The sequence below is a fragment of the Festucalex cinctus genome, chromosome 12 (genome assembly GCF_051991245.1).
Source record: "Festucalex cinctus isolate MCC-2025b chromosome 12, RoL_Fcin_1.0, whole genome shotgun sequence".
Taxonomy (NCBI): domain Eukaryota; kingdom Metazoa; phylum Chordata; class Actinopteri; order Syngnathiformes; family Syngnathidae; genus Festucalex; species Festucalex cinctus.
Genome location: NC_135422.1, coordinates 4,387,910 through 4,405,354, shown reverse-complemented (window position 1 = coordinate 4,405,354; position 17,445 = coordinate 4,387,910). Strand labels below are relative to the sequence as shown.

Sequence of the window (17,445 nt, the reverse complement as noted above, 5' to 3'; positions counted from 1 at the left end):
TCACTCCATTTGTTCATGTACGTTTCAAGCAATAAATAGCTCAAGGAGAGAGCAGTCATCATTAGGCAGCTTTTTGCCTTGATGCTTGGCAAACACTTTGCACAGCTCCAAACTGACACGCAAAGCTGGGGAATGGCGCCGTCCACACGCTTATTGCTGCTGTTCTAAGCCTACTTTCCCCTTTTCGCCTCCCTCTGCCTCTTCCTCTTTTTTTTTTCCTGTGTGTCCTGTAAATCTCAAATTGGAACAAACTGTAATGTACAAGCATCCAAATATTATTAGATTGGAACAAATTGTAATTTATTGACATTCAAACATTACTAGGAAGGACACTTGGCCAAAGCACATTTCACAAAATCAAATGAAATGGCAAAAAAAACAAAACTTTTTGGGTTCTTTTGGGGGAAAGGGGGGGCTCAAGCAACACTCAAAGTATGTTTAAACTTTACCTGCAATATTTCACATCTTGCAAGCAACGAAACTGAGTATATAGTTAGTGTACATTGTACATATTTTCGTTCATCGACAAATAAGTTTGTATTCTTTTTAACACTTTTTGCAAACGTTCAATTTATTTTCTCTCCAGTGTCCAGAGCCAGCTAGTTTGTAACAGCTTACTCACTATGATCTATGATCCTCACAAGGGTCGCTGTGGGTGCTGGAGCCTATCTCAGCTGGCTTTAGGCAGTAGGCGGGGTACACCCTGAACTGGTTGCCAGCCAAATCACAAGGCACACAGAGACGAACAACCATCCACACTCACAAGCACACCTAGGGACAATTCTGAGTGCCCAATTAACCTGCCACGCATGTCTTTGGAATGTGGGAGGAGACCGGAGAAGACCATGCAGGCACGGGGAGAAAAAAAAAACACCCACTGCAAAAAAATAAATAAAAAAAAACAAAAAAAAAAACACTGTAAAGCAAGAAGTTGGCACCACCATGCTTCAAGTTTATTGTTCATTGGTGGTGCCAACTTCTTGCTTTAGAGAGTGTTTTGTTTTGTTTTGTTTTTTTAACTTTGTCTCACCAATATCCAGTGAAAGGTTAAATCTTCCTTGAGGTCATTGTGATCTAATGCTTGTTGATAAACATGGGTACAAAGCAAATACATATGTGCACACTACTATTATAACACTGGCCAATCATAGACTCTAATGTGCCAGCTACCACAGCATTCATCAATTGACAGAAGTGACAACAAAATGGAAGCACAAGATGAAGAATGCAAATCTCATATGTCAATGCAATAGCGTTACAAGCCATGATAAAGCCCGCAGAAATATGATCTGGGATGAGCCACTTCCCTTGTTTGCGATCAACGACGTGACAGACAGCAGTGGTCGAGGAGGAGGCCAAATAACTGCCCATCAGCTGACATCTATCTTCATCGAAGCCCCCCACAGACTAAATGTACCGGCCACAAAAATGTCGTATCCCTCTTAGCAATCAACGGACCTCACAGAACCAGTCTACTCTGTTTTAGAATCTTAATTCTGGCCCCAAAAGAACCACTAAGGTCTTCAAGTATAATTGTCTGTAAAAGACAGGACTTTTTTCTTCAATTAAGAAATTGACTGCTTCCCTTATTTTGGCAACAATGTTGATTTGCCATCGAGCTTGTGGATTTTTAAATGTTGGATGTTTGGAGGGGAGATGATCAGCAAGGGGCTTACAGTAAGATGGTGAACCACTTTGGAATGTGCAATAAGAAAAAGAGGAAAATGCACCAAAGGAAGGAGCATAGTGAGCATAAACCGTACTGATAATGAATGAATGAATGAATGAATGAATGAATGAATGAATGAATGAATGAATGAATGAATTTTCATCAAGCAAATTTCAAAATCAGTCACATATTTGCACTGATATTCAAATACAAGCTCATTATTTTTGGAACTAGTTTCAGGGTAAAAAATAATGAACGCGTACATAAATGTCTATTTATTCTCTTCAAGTTGTTTTTGTGAACGACTAAAACTCGTGTAGCGTCGCCACCTAGCGCCCTTTTGAATCAAACACATGAGTTACATACTCAATGTTTGGTGTATTATTTTTGGGTCGAATTGTTCTAAAGAAACTACTTTATTCCTGAATTACTTGAAAGACAAATTGTTGACACGAAAAATAATGTATACATTTAGCCATACAGTCAAAAGAACACTGAATACACGCTCCATGATTTGTAGTTCAACGCTTACAAACGTGAAATATGTAATGGTTATTCTCTCCTGTGATTTTCCAGATTTGTAAGCAAATAAATACTCTGTAAATAACACGACATTATTATTATTATTAATATTATCATTATTATTATTGTGTGTGTGGTGCTCATCACGGACGCAGAGGCTGCTTGTTTATGAGCTAGCTCGCTTGTAAATGTTAGTGTTGTTGTCTTTCTGTAAAGCACTTTGTGACAGCTCAGGCTGTTTGATAGTTATATAAATAAAGTTGAGTTGACTTGACTTAGTAAAACGCATCAACCGGTGAGCTAGCTTATGCAGTACGTACCTCCTTCGTTGTAGCAGTGTTTTCAATTCCAAGCAAACCATAAAGATCCAGTTTCAGAATATCCTTTGCCTTTCCAGACATTTCTGCCCACTGTAAGTTTCCGTACTAATGCCAGAATATCAATAAAAGCTATAGAAAACGACGCCCAGTGGACTGTTTGGATGAACGTTTGTTGTGGCTGGCGCCTTCTAATGACGTAAACCTGCAGAGCACCCTGGGAAATGTTGTTTTTACTATCTGCAACGTCGCTTCAAGTGTACAGTACTGTATTTGAAATTATTTGACGAAAACGCACTCATATTTTAACTTATTCACACTTTTAATTACATTTCACATAGGCTACATAATCACTGAACAAAAACATCGTTCCTTACTAACACTTGACAACAAGTTTAATAACTATAACTATCTGTCTGAAGAGGAGGGAAATGAAGAGCATGAAAAAAAAAGTATTTACTTTTTTTTTTTAAAGGAATGGGAAATACATTTTTACAAATACAGTACGTACTGTAGATAAAACAGCGTGAGAATTCTGCACGCGTTTCTAAAATTTGTAGTTTGTCGCTCTCTGGTGGACAAACTATACAATTACTGTTAAATAGATTTCTGTTTTAGAATATATTACAGTTCAATTGAGTAATGTGAGAAGCCAGCAGCCAGGTGTCTTATTTAAGGGATAACTACCACTATTGGACGAAAAAAAAAGTATGCGTAATGGCTCCTCATCTGGCTCATCAGGCATATACTTGTACTGTGTTTATATATAGATCAATTTAATGTACAGCTGATCCCTCTCCGGGTCACAGGTAGCTGGATTCTATCCCAGAAAAATGAAGACTACACCCTGGATGAGTCTTCTCTTGATCCTCTGGTTTCATCCTATATTCCTAAAACATGAATGCTAATCTAAATTGTCTTCTGCTCTACTCCACATCCTGCGTTGTGAGTTGGAATTGGTTCCAGGTCACCTGCATCCATTGTGAGTATAAGTGGTATGGAAAATGGATGGATCGTCTCAGCGCTTTTTCTTTTGCAATTCTGTGGTACTATGATGACTCCACTTAATGGCCAAGATAATCCAATATTGCAACATTTCCTGTAAGCAGCAGGATCCGTCCTGATCTGAATCAGCAAACATGCCCTGACTCGGGTTGGAGGAGCGCTTCGTTTCTAAAAGCTATTTGCCAAATGAAAGCTGATGAAGCTCTTTGCCTTCACTGAACAAAATCACACTGTGCGTCTTTTATGGTTGGCAAAAATTTGTGATCACCAGCATCCATCAATACATCCTATGACCACTGAGACCAGACAAAAAACTTCTGCGTACATTTTTATTGATTTAAGTTGACACCTAAAGCGTACATTTACTTAGCTGGTCAGGGCAGTCCCAAGTGTACATAAGGTGGAACAGTTGTCTCAGCTGTTAAGTTGGTGTTTCCAGATACAGAATAAAACGATGCAGACCTGAATTGCAGCAATCGTGCATTTGTTTACACTTGTGATTTATCAGTGCTTTCTAATAATGGCCCCTTGTTCCTCCAGATGAGTAAACACTCACTGTGATAATGTATGCTCCAGCTGCACAATAAGACAGTTACAATACTTTCCCTGTAAGGGTTCAAATTGAAGCGTCTTCAATCATCAGTTTCCGCTGATAATGGGACACACTAAAATAACTGAAGAATATGTTTGTGATTGTGCCTAATTCTCAATTCTTTCAGCAGCATTTTTGCAAAACTACTGTACATTCTTGATCAAACACTCACTACAACTAAAACTGATAACTTTCCCACTTGCTTCATCCTAGCTTGCTTATCATCACTGTTGTCAGAGGGAAAATGAAAACATAGGTACTCCCTTGGCATGCTCGCTTGGCAGTCTTGTCTTGATTTCCAAAACAGCTTGGTTATTTCTCTTCAGGCAAGATAGGTCTAGACTAGGGGTCATTCCAGGATCCGAGCTTTAGGAATGCTGAGCTCCAGGCTAGGCAAGAAAAATTTCACGGTGTTGTACACTTTAACACAATTTCATCCCTGGATTTATGAAAGAAAAGGAGGAAACTTTTCTCAACCAAAAATACCAAATAAATAAATAAATAAAAATTAAAAAAAAATCGACCTTGGGCTTGTTTTTTGACTTTATGCATGAAATGTATTGCTAATAAAACCCTATTTGCTACTTACCTTTTCTCTGTCCTAATAGGAGTTATAGTATAGGCCCTATTTTGGTGGACTGCGGTACATGCAATCGGTGTAAAAACTGGCCGATCTTCATTTTGTACCGGGGCAAGGCTAGTTTACCGCATTTGGGAATTTGCCAAACTGTCTTGCGCCTCACCCAGGGCATTTTCTACAACCGTTGTTACATCAGCCCGTTGTCATTTAGCATTTTTATATAGTTCAAAAAGTTAGCAAAGCCATATGGGCTTTTTTTTACAGCATAAAAGCCCGAGCCAATGCGAGCTGTAACTGATAGCTGTTTGTTTTTTGTTTTTTGTTGTTGTTTTTTAAATCATACCTCGCCCAATTGTTATCAAAGCAGGAATACTTAAAATTTTAGTTCATTTTAAAGTCTGTGCTTTTTTTTCCCAAGTAAAGGACTCGAATCAGTCACTTTTACCAAAGTCTGTATCTGGAATCTACTACTATTTAGGTTGTCGTGAGTGCTTTTAGTTATTTAGATTTGCAAGAATTATTCAAATCCACGAGTTTGGCTCCAGCTGATGGAGAGTAAAGTGTGCTGAGGATAAGGTCGGCCCACAACACCACTGGCTGGCTGCAGACAGCTTCAGAAACCGCAGAAAAATAGAAAATAGCGGCTGGTTTAGTGCAGGAAACCAGAGTATGTGAGTACCTTCAAAATAAAAAAGCGACCTCAAAATTGATGGAGCGAGTAAGCGTAGTTTCTGTGGCCAACATCGATTGAACATTGCTTGGGTTGGGTTGTTGAATTTTGTCGCAAGCGGAAGAAGGAAACGTTTACGTGGTTCAGTTCTCGCAAACGATTAAGTGCGACGCAGATATAATATACAGTAATACGATTTTAACTCTGCCGTTAGCTTGCATTATATGTTTTAGCATAAAAGTCCAATCAACTTTTGTCAACACAAGGACCCGCGTTGTGCGTTGTAATCACGTTTATATGCCAGAAATCACAGGAAACGTGTTTGAGTTGCGTTCTCCTGTCGTCACGTCATTACTTTATTGCGAAAGGCGCGAGCGGATGTTGGTACCTCGCATTTACTTCTACTTTGACGTCACTCTTTTAAACAAGTGAGCGAGAGAGCTCGGGGCCGTGACGATTAAAAGGCACACAAACGCACACCCACTCGGGTCGACCTGCAACTGCTTTAATGCCTTAATTTGAGGAAATCTACGCGTAATCTTTGACGATGTAAACCGTAGTGTGTGTGTGTGTGTGTGTCATCTGGTGCCTCTCCCTTCTGAACATATACAAGGACGCGATTCTTCTAAGTGTATTTATAGAACAAACCCAGGTAAGACATCATCCGCATCCTCAAATCTCTTTTTTGGGGGGGGGGGGGGGGGTCTTCAATAATGCAACAGTACATGAAGATGTGTCATATAAGATATTGTTTTCACATTAAGTTGTTGCTTACACCGTGTCTTTAAGCTACGGGACACTACCCAGATAGCAAAATGTGGTTGAATCAACGTTGAAATATAGTTCGGCTTAAGTGTTGAATCTACGTTGAGATCTAAAGTTTAAATTATACAGAAAGCGCAAGGTTGATAAAATGTTGACTCAACGTTTGCTTTCCAACCATATATCACTCAATATCAATGTCGTTTCAACCATAATCTAAATGAGAATCTACATGCATCTTTGGTTGATTTTACATTGAATTCTAACGTTTAAATTAAACAGAAAGCGCAGGGTTGATAAAATGTTGAGTCAACGTTTGCTTTTCAACCATAAATCACACAATATCAATGTCGTTTCAACCATCATCTAAATCAGAATCTACATGTATCTTTGGTTGATTTTACATTGAATTCTAACATTTAAATTATACAGAAAGTGCAAGGTTGATAAAATGTTGAGTCAACGTTTGCTTTGTAACCATATATCACACAATATCAATGTCGTTTCAACTATCATCTAAATCAGAACCTACATGCATTTTTATAGTGAATTAATGTGAGGAATAAATGTTTTAAGTTAATCATCATTTACATTGGAATTTACATCTAAATGTACATTATTATTATTACTATTATCATGCACATTAATATAGAACTACTTTTTTAAACTAACAAAAAATATTGGGTTAGTCCACTAGAAAAAAAAAAGTTACCGTATGTTTTTCACCTAGTGTTTCTGCAGATGTCTTACAACTTACTTGGATGTATTATTAGCTTGTTGTTTTCCTTAACCATACTTCCCCATATGTATGAAAATCTTAGGACAGAAAATATGTTTAATATTCAAACATTTATTAGAAATCAAAACACAGTACTTTGTAACTGAATTCTGGGGAGAATGGAGGCAAAGAAAATAACACCCGTTTGGTTTCTGCCTCAAATAATGTTTGTTTTTATTGTATTATTCTTTTTCTTGACAAAGGAATGAAATAAACATGAAATGAACTGTAGGAACATCAGTGTATAAAGCGGTAACCATTTCACTTTGACTGTACGTCAGTCCATAAAAAGACACACTAAATTTGACTTGCGTTCGCAGTTGCGTCCAAGGCACTAGCATTGCTTGGGATGCCACCGTTACGCTCATGAGCAAAACGCAGCCAATGCTTGACAGTAACACCAAAGTCCTGCTGAGTCAGTGTACGGTCAAGCTGTCGAGCAGCAACTGAAAGACAAGATTACAAAAGAGAAGAGAGTTAGTATCCAATACAATTTATTGTTTTAGAAAAAAAGCTGTTCTGTTGTTACAGTAACTATCAGTAAGTATTAAGTACCACTTTTTGTTGAATTTGACAATGTTGGTAAATACATGCGATGTCAATATAAAAACCACTGTAGATTTATTTTAGTTAATTAGGACAATTACAGAATGTTGAATGTGCAATGTAACTAGCTACTAGCATGAAAGTGTGTCGTGTATAGTTAGGTACATTGTTTATTTTATTTTCTATTTTTACGACGACTTAAAGAGGGTAATGGTCAGAGGCCATTGTTCAAATTAATAGCACAAAAGGAAAATGAAGTCTGGTTATTTGGAACGTCGTTAACTCGCTGTCTAGCTGGTGAAATTTAGAAGCTTCGGAGCGAGGACAGCATAAAGATGAAAAGGTAAGGGGAGTAGCGGTGAAGAAAAAAAAAAATACTGATTTTTACTGAGCTAAAGAAAATAATGTTGACATAATTTATTAGAAATGATTGACTTGTTTTGATAGCCACTGCTGTTGCAGGCAAACCTTGTGTTCCAATAAAATATTTTGCAAATATATCGAGTTGCGTATGCCTAAGCCAGGTCATGCTGCACCTCCACAAATAATGGTGCGACTAAATCCTGTGCTGTGCGAGCAACCAAAAATGTTACTCGCACCAGTGCTAGTAGTGGAAAAGTTAGTGTAGAGCCCTGGCCTGATGGAGTCCATCTTGACTGCAATATATTAATGAAAAGACAAAGATACATATACTAATTGCTGTTTTTGTGAAGTATCAATGATGGGGTTGTTTTTTTTTCATTGATTTCGGAATTGACCATTCTCTAATTAATAGATAAATAATGTCTATGTGGAGCCGCACTTTTAAAATGTGTCTTTTCTTAGTGTTTTTTTTTTAAAAGCTTTTTCTGGGAATTTTCAGTCATTCAAAAATATTTTTGGACAATTCAAAACAATTTTTCAGTTATACAAAAATGTTTTCGGAGAGTCAAACCCTTATTACGAGGTTTCGGGTATTGGAAGGATTCTGACTCCATACCCCAGGTGGAGTGATTTTACACAACAAAAGAAAGCAGCTCAGAACATTCTGCTCAAAAACAACTCTGTGTTGTAATAAGTAGTTTACATAGGCGATAACTCACCAAACATACAGTCTTGCATCACTGTCTCCTTGAATGCCTTCTTGCCAATGCAACACTTGTCTTGCTTCCCTGCCCAGTTGTATTCATTTAACAGCCCAGGGCATTTGTCATCACAGTTGCCATCATCCGTCTGATTAGGTTGTCCGAATTGGTGCCTTCAACGACAGCCAGGTGATTAATCTATGAGAGACGACATTATTATTATTATTAATTTAATTTTTGCACTCAACTTTTGTTGATAGAATTCTCCCGATGCCTGAAGATTTTACTTTGAAGTAAATTACATAACCTTTACTAAATTTTGCAATATTCATATACATCACCCCCTCTCCACCCCCCAGATGACTAATTAAATAACTAAATGACTAAAACTGAAAATAAAAATAATACATTTGTATTTCATTTTTGAATTGTATATTTTTCATCCGTTTTTACTTTCACTTTTAGTAATTTACTTATTTATTTAGTCATTTATTTATTTAGGCATTTATTTATTTTGAATTTTGGCAGTTTTGGTCCTCCATAATTATGCCTTACAAATTTGAAAAAAAAAAAAAAAAAAAAAAAAAAAAAAGTGTGCTAAGATTTATGATGATTTGGTTCTACAACAGTGACCTTTGAAAAACTTACCAACTACGAATACAGTATTTCCCTTTCTTCCGGTTGGTCCCCAAGCACCGCAAAAAGGGTTGCCTGAAACAAACAGAAGACCCTGTTCAACATTTTTTTTTCACAATGTGATTGTGTTCTTTCATAATCATAGTAGTTATTATTACTCACAAGTTAAATTAACAATGGGTCTAGGTACCTGTTGTAGAGCTGTAATTGTGTTTGTAGTCTTGAAAAAGTGAGTTGTGCACCTAAACAATATCAACAACACAGCATGTAAGTTTCAAACTTACTGTACAAGTCAGCAATGTGTTACCGCAATAATATCATCACAATCATGTAGTACAGTGCGCAGAATCATTTACCTGTCTTGCGCTACTCCTCAGAATGGATTTTGTGGACAGAACATTTTGAAGAAACACTCAGAGCCTGAAACCTGAGCACAACCGATATTCTATTAATTATTATGTTATCTTATATTATGAATTCTGAAAACATACCAACATTACCTTAAAAAAATTTGCACTTTGCCCTCTTCCTCCTTATAGGTAAGACAGACCTCTGCATGTTCTCCTTCCCCATTAAACCTGTGCCAAGTTATATTCTCTGTCACTAATTTCAACATTTGGATGTGGTGAAAGGTAGTTCACCTAAGCTTTCTTCAGATTCTTAGAAATGAATATTTTGAGTGTTTGTTCACTTGTTTACTTACCAAAGAGGTTCACCAAGCTCTGGCCAAGGTACAACATGCCGTCTTAGTTTGAATAAGTAGTAAATTACTAATTAGCCATCTGGTTTCGAAGACGCTGGCACCACCTGTACGCCATGTGACTCGTCAAAACAGCACAAGTTACCTGTACATCAACAGACAACAAATGATATTAAAAGCAACAAAGTACAACATTTACACCTTTGTTTTATTACAGTGTGAAAAAAATGTGTTCATTATAGGCTCAATAATTAGTAATTACTAAAAAATACTTTTACTTCCCTCAACAAATAAATATCCTGAAGCATGATTCGACTAGATTTCGTGATGAATTAAGTTATATACAGAAGTTAAACAAATTACAGATAAACCTTACATTACTATACAAGTGGACTTAATTTACTTTAAAAACTAAACCTAAAAGAAAACGCTATTCAATGTTCTATCTTCAACTGTTAAACCAGCCTGTTAAAAACGACTGAAAAAAAGATACATTCTTCATGTAAACGCTCCTGTAGCCTTCAGTGCCGTTCGTTAGCTTACTAGCATATCAGCAACATAAGCACACAGATAGGCTTGTAGTAACTCTCATTGTTAAGAGGCCGTCGGAATTAGCAACTTAGCTTCAACGTTTAGGATCATTCGAAACAATTTCTTCACTAAAACCACCTCTAAAGACCAATATGCTTAGCGACCCAACTGACAATGGACATGGTGATACATATTTGTTTTATTTAATGTAACTTTTACCGACCTGAAACACAGAACGTCGACGTTTGGATTCCCGCTCTTAGCACGGCTGTCGGCAATTTGAAATTCTTCTTCTTCTACGCTGTGTATGACTGTGTGTGTCAGTCTGGTTAGTAGCATGTCCCGCCATCTAGTGGCGTACTGTGGAACAGCGATCCAATAACGTTAGAAAGTACAGTAGATATTTAAATCAACTCGATGAAATTAAAATTGTATGAGATATATAATAGATTTTTAAAACATAACCTGGGAAATGTGTGTAACGCATAAGTCATTCCTCTTTTGTATTTTTTTAATATAATATTATGCACACAATGTACATATCACACAGCACTATAAAAAATACATAATTCAAGCTCTGCATATTTTACAATACAAGCTGAATATTATCCCAGAACAATGTAATATTTGGTGCTAGTGATAATTTGGTACCTTTTTATATGATTATACTCGCAGAGTTGCGTCTCAATAAAATAGCTTCATTACAATATTGCCCCCTAAAAGCTTTACCTCTGAATCAGATTTCCACTAAATGTAAATAATTATCTCTTTCATATGAATATTCATAGTTGTTTTTATTTTAGAATTGTTAGACTTAAAGTTTATGCGTTGCAGGTTGAAACAAAACTGGTCAGATAAAATGAGATTTTCTCTGATCAGCCAGTGAGTGCACCTAACTAAATATTATGGCATTGAAACTATTAACGGGAAAATGTAGATAACCACACACGCACGCACGCACACACCAATGTCTGTGAAGTCAATTCAGTAGTTGTGTCAATATGAAGTCATAAAATATCAAATGTAAAACATAGGAAAATTAAATACTTACCCTTGAATCGCTACAAAGAAATGGTGAACGCACGTTCGAAGAACTTCTCTCTGGAAGCTTCATGAAAGTTCGTTCACAGAATTCACACACAAACTTTGATTGTTTGACCAGAAACATATTGAAATGTCTGTGTGATGATGTATTAAAATTCTTCTTAACATCTGTTATGCAAATAAGTATGTGTAAAAAAAATGTGTGTAGAAAAAATAAATAAATCTGAAACTGCATTTCAGAGTGGGACAAGACTGGCTATACATATGTGGCCCAGAGTTGTAAATTGATAGCTGGGCCAGATGCGTCACACAGCAACTGGCCCACATCCTGTTTGCCAGAGTCAAGCCAGTGCCACCTTTGCTGCTCCTGGGCCATGTTCGGCCCACATGCCTTATGCCAGTGTCGACTGAATGCCACCTGTGCCGGACTTATGCCGGATGTGGGCACATATTTTTGATGACTGGGCTGAAATGCACAAACTAGAAACTCTAACGTGTACAGTTTATTTGGTGGAAATGCCAGGTGTTTCGAGTACATTCAAATAATTTACAAGTTTTGCAAATACAGTGTTCCCTCGTTTTCCGCTGGGGTTAGGTACCAAAAAATACCCGCAATAAATGAAATCCGCAAAGTAGTTAGCTTTATGTTTTATATTTATTATAAATGTTTAAAGACTCTAACACCCCCCACCCACCAACCTGTCCCCAAAATACTTCCCCTCCCCCTCTCCTAGTCAATTTCTCAGCTGAAGGGGAAAAAAAACGAGAAGGGCAAACATAGATTCAACGTTAATTAAACATTGACCTTTCAAACGTTTTAATTCAACCAAAATACAACGTTGATTCAATGTTATCTTTTAAACACAAACTTCAATGTTAACATAATGCTGTTGAATCAATGTTGATTGACCAATCAATCTTCAACCGTAACCAAAAATCATCCATTTTAACCCTAATTCAACGTTGAATAAACATCTTTTGCTATCTGGGTAGTCCTCTGGTCAAGTCTTCTGCAAAGGCGCACCCCAAAGTGAAGATCTGTGTTGCCTTGTTTTTAATCCAGCATGTTGCAGTGGGCAATGCAGACAAATTGGCTGTTTTTGCTATGAATAGTGTCGTCGATGCTCATAAGGGATGAGACTGTTTCCACTTTCTGTATCTGCCCTTCCTTGGAGAAGTGGAACGCTGCTGCTGCTGCAAAAAAAAAAAAGGGAAAAAATATGTCCAGTTGCCAAAATACACTTGAGAGGTTTTATTTGGATCACGTTTGTTGACATTTCTTGTGCGTGCATAGGCTAATTCTGTTTTAAAACTTTGACGATTTTAATAAAGTCAAGTATATCAGTGTAGTACAACTGCTCTTGCATGCATGTTTTGCTACCAAAAATAGGCTAGATGGGAGAAGAAGAGGTTATGTATTAATGTTATGAACTCCAGATGTTCTTAACCCTGATGCAAGAATTGTGTTAGATTTTAAGACTTGCTTGAAACTTGAATATGCATCTAAAAGTACTCCATTCCTCTTAGTCTGCAACGGAACATGCATACTTCAACAGTAGTGGAACACTGTACATCATTCCAGGCTTAAAATATGAACGTCAGAAAATAAAAACTTAAATGATTCCTACAATTTGACTTTCCAAACTGGCATTGGAGTCTTAAGACAGTCACTGTATAATAAACAAAAAGTAATCCTACTCTACGACCCCCTTTGAAGATGCTTGACAAGGGGAGTGATATCGGTTTTCAATTAATGAATCGAATTGACGTTTTTTCGTTATAGTAAACATGACAAAAAGCTACAATTGTACCTTATTGAATCGAACCATAATCCCACTGAACTGAACTAAATTTAAATATTTCACTTAAAAAATGTACTGTTCTTTACTCGTAATGTACCTCATTGTATTGTGATATTGATGAAATTGTCTTTTACTGGAGAGATGCCCACCCGACCCCTTCGGAGAGTTTTCTGGGAGTGACTGTCACAATGAATCGATCAATCATCTCATTTTGCATTGAAGCGCCTTACAAAACAACCCCTTTCTTTAATGTGTATTGACCATTTATTGTTGTTTATTTGGTTATGGATTTTTAAAAACTAAACAATTCAGCAACATCACAAGTCTTTTTGAAGATGATTCAGTGACTGGGGTCAGTCATCTTTTAAAAATTAAAAGCAGATGTTTGCAAAAGTCTTTTTTCTTTCTTTTTTTTTTTTTAATTAAACACAAAAGTCTGTTTTCATGAAGGACTATGGAAATAAGAATAATTGCTATTGAGAGGCTGAAACTTAAGCATTTGGACAATTTTAAATGGGAAGTGCAAGTGAAAATGACATCACAGTTGCTCGACCTGGGCAACTGTGATGACATCATCACTCGGCAGCAAGTGGCAAAATGGCAGCCACCTTAGATGGATAAAAAAACGGCTGGGTTTTGCTTCATAACTCATATTCCGCAAATGTAATATTAATCAGAATTAGGGATGCACGATAGTATCGGTGGCCGATAATTATCGGCAATTATCGACCAATTTGACGTCAAACAGATAAAACATAATAGAGAAATCCATCCATCCATCCATTTTCTTGACCGCTTATTCCTATAATAGAGAAATCTGCCGATAATTATCGGCAATTTAATTTCATACAGATACACGAGATAATAAAGAAATCCAGCAATAATTATAGACATGCCACGTTGATCCATCTGTTGTAGTTGTGGATCATATCAATAAAATTCAGCTTCATGGTGCTTTAACATACATTGAAACATTGTGCAAAGTTTATACAATGTTTCAATGTATTTGTTAGACTTTTAGTAGGACTCAAAAGTATATTTGCATTCAAGTTAATTTTGCAAACAATTACCGGCTTACTCATCGGTTATCGACATCGGCACGGTTGAAAATAGCATTATCGTGCATCCCTAATCAGAATGTCATGTTTAGATTACTGAGGTCAATTAATTTTTGACACTTCTACCCAGGAGTATTCAGTACAATATTCAAAACAACCTTCTTAATTATTTGAAGACCAAATTGTCAATAGGTGTGAAATCGTCAACGTTCGTGGTTGTTTGTTTATATGTGCCCTGCGATTGGGTGGCGACCAGTCCAGGTTTGACCCTGCCTCTCACCCAAGGTCAGCTGGAATAGGCTCAAATGATAATCAGCACATAAATTGTCTTAAATCCTGCAGGGATGAACCTCACTTTCTGTTCAGGACGTTTGACCTTGGAGGTTCTAACTGTAGTTACATAAGTTACATCATAATTTTATTGCTGATATACAAAGCAGACAACAGCGATACAGTTGTGAGCTTTGCATATGTTCCATATAAAAGGAAGCGGTGGGTGTGCATGCTGTAAGTGTTAATGCAGTGGAGTTGGCTGTTGTGTAGGAGGCTCAAGCAAGAGGACACATGAGTGGGTTTGTCCTGTAGGCTGTGAATCAGCTGCTGTTCGAGGTGCATGTGGGAGCTTTTGGAAGCAGACATGAAAATGTCTTTCAATGAGCAACTTAATAAAAAGAGCATTTTTCATTCATCCACCCAACAATGTTTGTGCGTGAGTTGTCTTTACTGTGGATTCAATCGTCAGTGACGTTTCGAAAGAGGAACGCGTGCTGCCGAACGCGTGTTTATCTGGTTTCCTGTCCCGGGATAGTCATTTTCCTTCCTTCTGAAAAATTCCTTGGTAGCCCAGCACATGACGCACAGACACACCCACAGCCTCGTCTGTGGAATAAAAAAACAAAAAAAAACAGTTGAAAATTTGGAAGTTGTTGGAAAATTGCCCAAATTACAAGCGTTTACTTGCAACATGAATAAATGTGTTCCCCACAACAACACAGAAATAATATAATAAGTGATTTTTAAACATGTATCTCGACCCTTAATCGTTAACGTTTAAATACAATAACACCGATAAAACATGTTACAGGATACTTCACTTATTTAGCCCATTATAGCAATAAAAAGTTAAGATTTTGTCTATAATTAATTTGATACTTTCATTATTTTTCATGTACAATTAGCACCTTTTATAAACACATTTTGCAACTTGCTGTCGACTGAAAATGACATCACAAGGGCTCAGGTAACCAATCACAGCTCACATTTTTATTTTTATTTTTATTTTTATTTTTATTTTTATTTTTATTTTTATTTTTATTTTTTATTTTTATTTTTATTTTTATTTTTATTTTTATTTTTATTTTTATTTTTATTTTTATTTTTATTTTTATTTTTATTTTTATCATTATCATTTTAAACTTCCTTATGTTAAATTTATAAGCACATTGAGTTGCCTTGTGTATGAAATGTGCTATACAAATAAACTTGCCTTGCCTTGCCTTACCCGTTTTCTAGGTTTGATCATGTGACATTCACAAGCTGAGCCCTTGTGATGTCATTTTCAGTCGACAGCAAGTTGCAAAATGTGTTTTTAAAAGGTACTAATTGTACATGAAAAATAATGAAAATATCAACTTTATTATAGGCAAAATATTAATGTTTGACTGCCAAAAATGGCTAAATAAGTAAAGTATCCCTTTTAAGCTGACAATTCAGTTCAGTACAAATTGTATTTTGATGCCTGCAACTCATAAAACTAGACTAGCAAACAATGTGATGTAAAGCATTACAGGCATCTCGAAACATCACAAAATGCTCGTTTTATGTCCACACTATTCGGTGTGAATGTTTGTTTGTCCGTCATGTAGCGCTCGCTTCTGTTCTTGGCTTTCAATTCATTTATGTTGCGAGTTCTGGTCTCCCGATTGCAGTGGATATGTTTCGTTGAAGCTTGTGTTTCATTTGGAAGTTTTGCTTAATGTTCCGGCTTTTTATTGAAGCCATACGCGTTAACAGACACAACGGTTTTGACCTGGCTTCCGGAACAATCGACAAGTACAGATGCATCCATACGTTCTTAAAAACATTTTTTTTCCTTTTTTTTTTTTTTTATAAAACGCTGACTTCATTTTCCCACACCCAAGCCTGAATACCTCCAGACCTGTTCAATCACGAAATCACTTAACTAGAACCTGTCTGACAAAATGAAGTCGGCCAAAAGATCTCAAACGCTGTGGTAAAATGCCTTGATCCGCATAAATTCAAGAACAGATTGGAAATGTGCTCGAAATCCGTCTGGAAAAGGGTTTCAAAGTCATTCTTGAAGCTCTAGGACTCTTAACACATTCGAATTGACGAATTGAGAAAACATGAAACAGTGGTGAACCCTCCCAGTCTGCAGCAATGACCTCAAGAGTACAGCCGTGACTCATCCAGGAGGTCACACAGTAACCCAGGCCAATGTCAAAAGAACTGCTGGCCTCAGTTGAGGTCAGTGTTCATGACTCAACAATAAAGAGTCTAAGGGAGGACAAAAAATACCGTATTTTCCGCACTATAAGCCGCACCTAAAAGCTTTCAATTTTTTCAAAAGCTCTGACCATGCGCCTTATAATCCAGTGCGCCTTATATATGGATCAATATTGAGCCGCAACAGGTCTCGCTGTCGGTGACCCTGCACGATCGCTGACGAGCATGCGCAGAAGATCCCGCCATCTTGAATCGCTAGCTAATACTAAGAAAACAATAAAACAGCTGTTTATTCATTTTGGGAGTGAATGGAGTTGTCAGAAAGCTGGTTTGTAATCTATTAATAAAGTTTGACTGACCTATCTGACTGTTTTGTTGACATTCCCTTTAGCGCAGCACCATCTAATGGATGCATACCGTAACCCCAGCCTCTACTGTAGCGACTTTATATGGAAAATGTTTTAAAATATATCATTCATTGAAGGTGCGCCTTATAATGTGGTGTGCCTTATATATGGAAAATGTTTTAAAATATGTCATTCATTGAAGGTGCGCCTTATCGTGTGGAAAATACGGTAATTTATGGCACGGTTCCAAAGCATAAACCACTGCTGGCCAAAAAATAACGTAAAAGCTCGCTATGTTACATCCCAAACGTAACATGCTATTTAAACAAAAAAGAAATACCAACAGTCAAACATGG

At 36.9% G+C, this 17,445-nt stretch overlaps 2 protein-coding genes and 1 long non-coding RNA gene across 7 annotated transcripts in view; 1 reads left to right on the top strand and 2 right to left on the bottom strand.

The window, feature by feature from the left end:
* The window catches only part of dnajc17 (DnaJ (Hsp40) homolog, subfamily C, member 17), a 32,766-nt gene extending 29,969 nt beyond the window's left edge, over positions 1–2,797 (bottom strand). Inside the window, exon 1 of one of the 2 annotated variants that reach the window (XR_013287456.1) lies at positions 2,512–2,797. Coding sequence is in view for 1 of the 2 variants with exons in the window: in XM_077537957.1 (XP_077394083.1) it covers positions 2,512–2,592 (81 nt within the window). In the remaining variant the exon portion in view is untranslated. The remainder of the gene's footprint in view (positions 1–2,511) is intronic. The other variant, XM_077537957.1, reaches the window with a different exon arrangement.
* Positions 2,798–5,755: 2,958 nt separating this feature from the next.
* LOC144031373 (inverted formin-2-like) overlaps positions 5,756–17,445 on the top strand; it is a 30,488-nt gene continuing 18,798 nt past the window's right edge. For 2 of the 4 annotated variants that reach the window (XM_077538452.1, XM_077538451.1), the window contains exon 1: positions 5,767–6,007. The gene's annotated coding sequence lies outside the window, so the exon portion shown is untranslated. Of the gene's footprint in view, positions 6,008–17,445 lie in introns of all 4 variants that reach the window. The other 2 variants (XM_077538454.1, XM_077538453.1) reach the window with 2 other exon arrangements.
* LOC144032157 (uncharacterized) lies at positions 7,040–11,297 on the bottom strand. Its single transcript, XR_013287697.1, has 8 exons — positions 10,596–11,297; positions 9,845–9,986; positions 9,642–9,719; positions 9,498–9,568; positions 9,332–9,383; positions 9,154–9,216; positions 8,524–8,703; positions 7,040–7,341 (listed from the first exon to the last, which is right to left on the bottom strand). It is a non-coding gene; the product is annotated as an uncharacterized LOC144032157 (long non-coding RNA).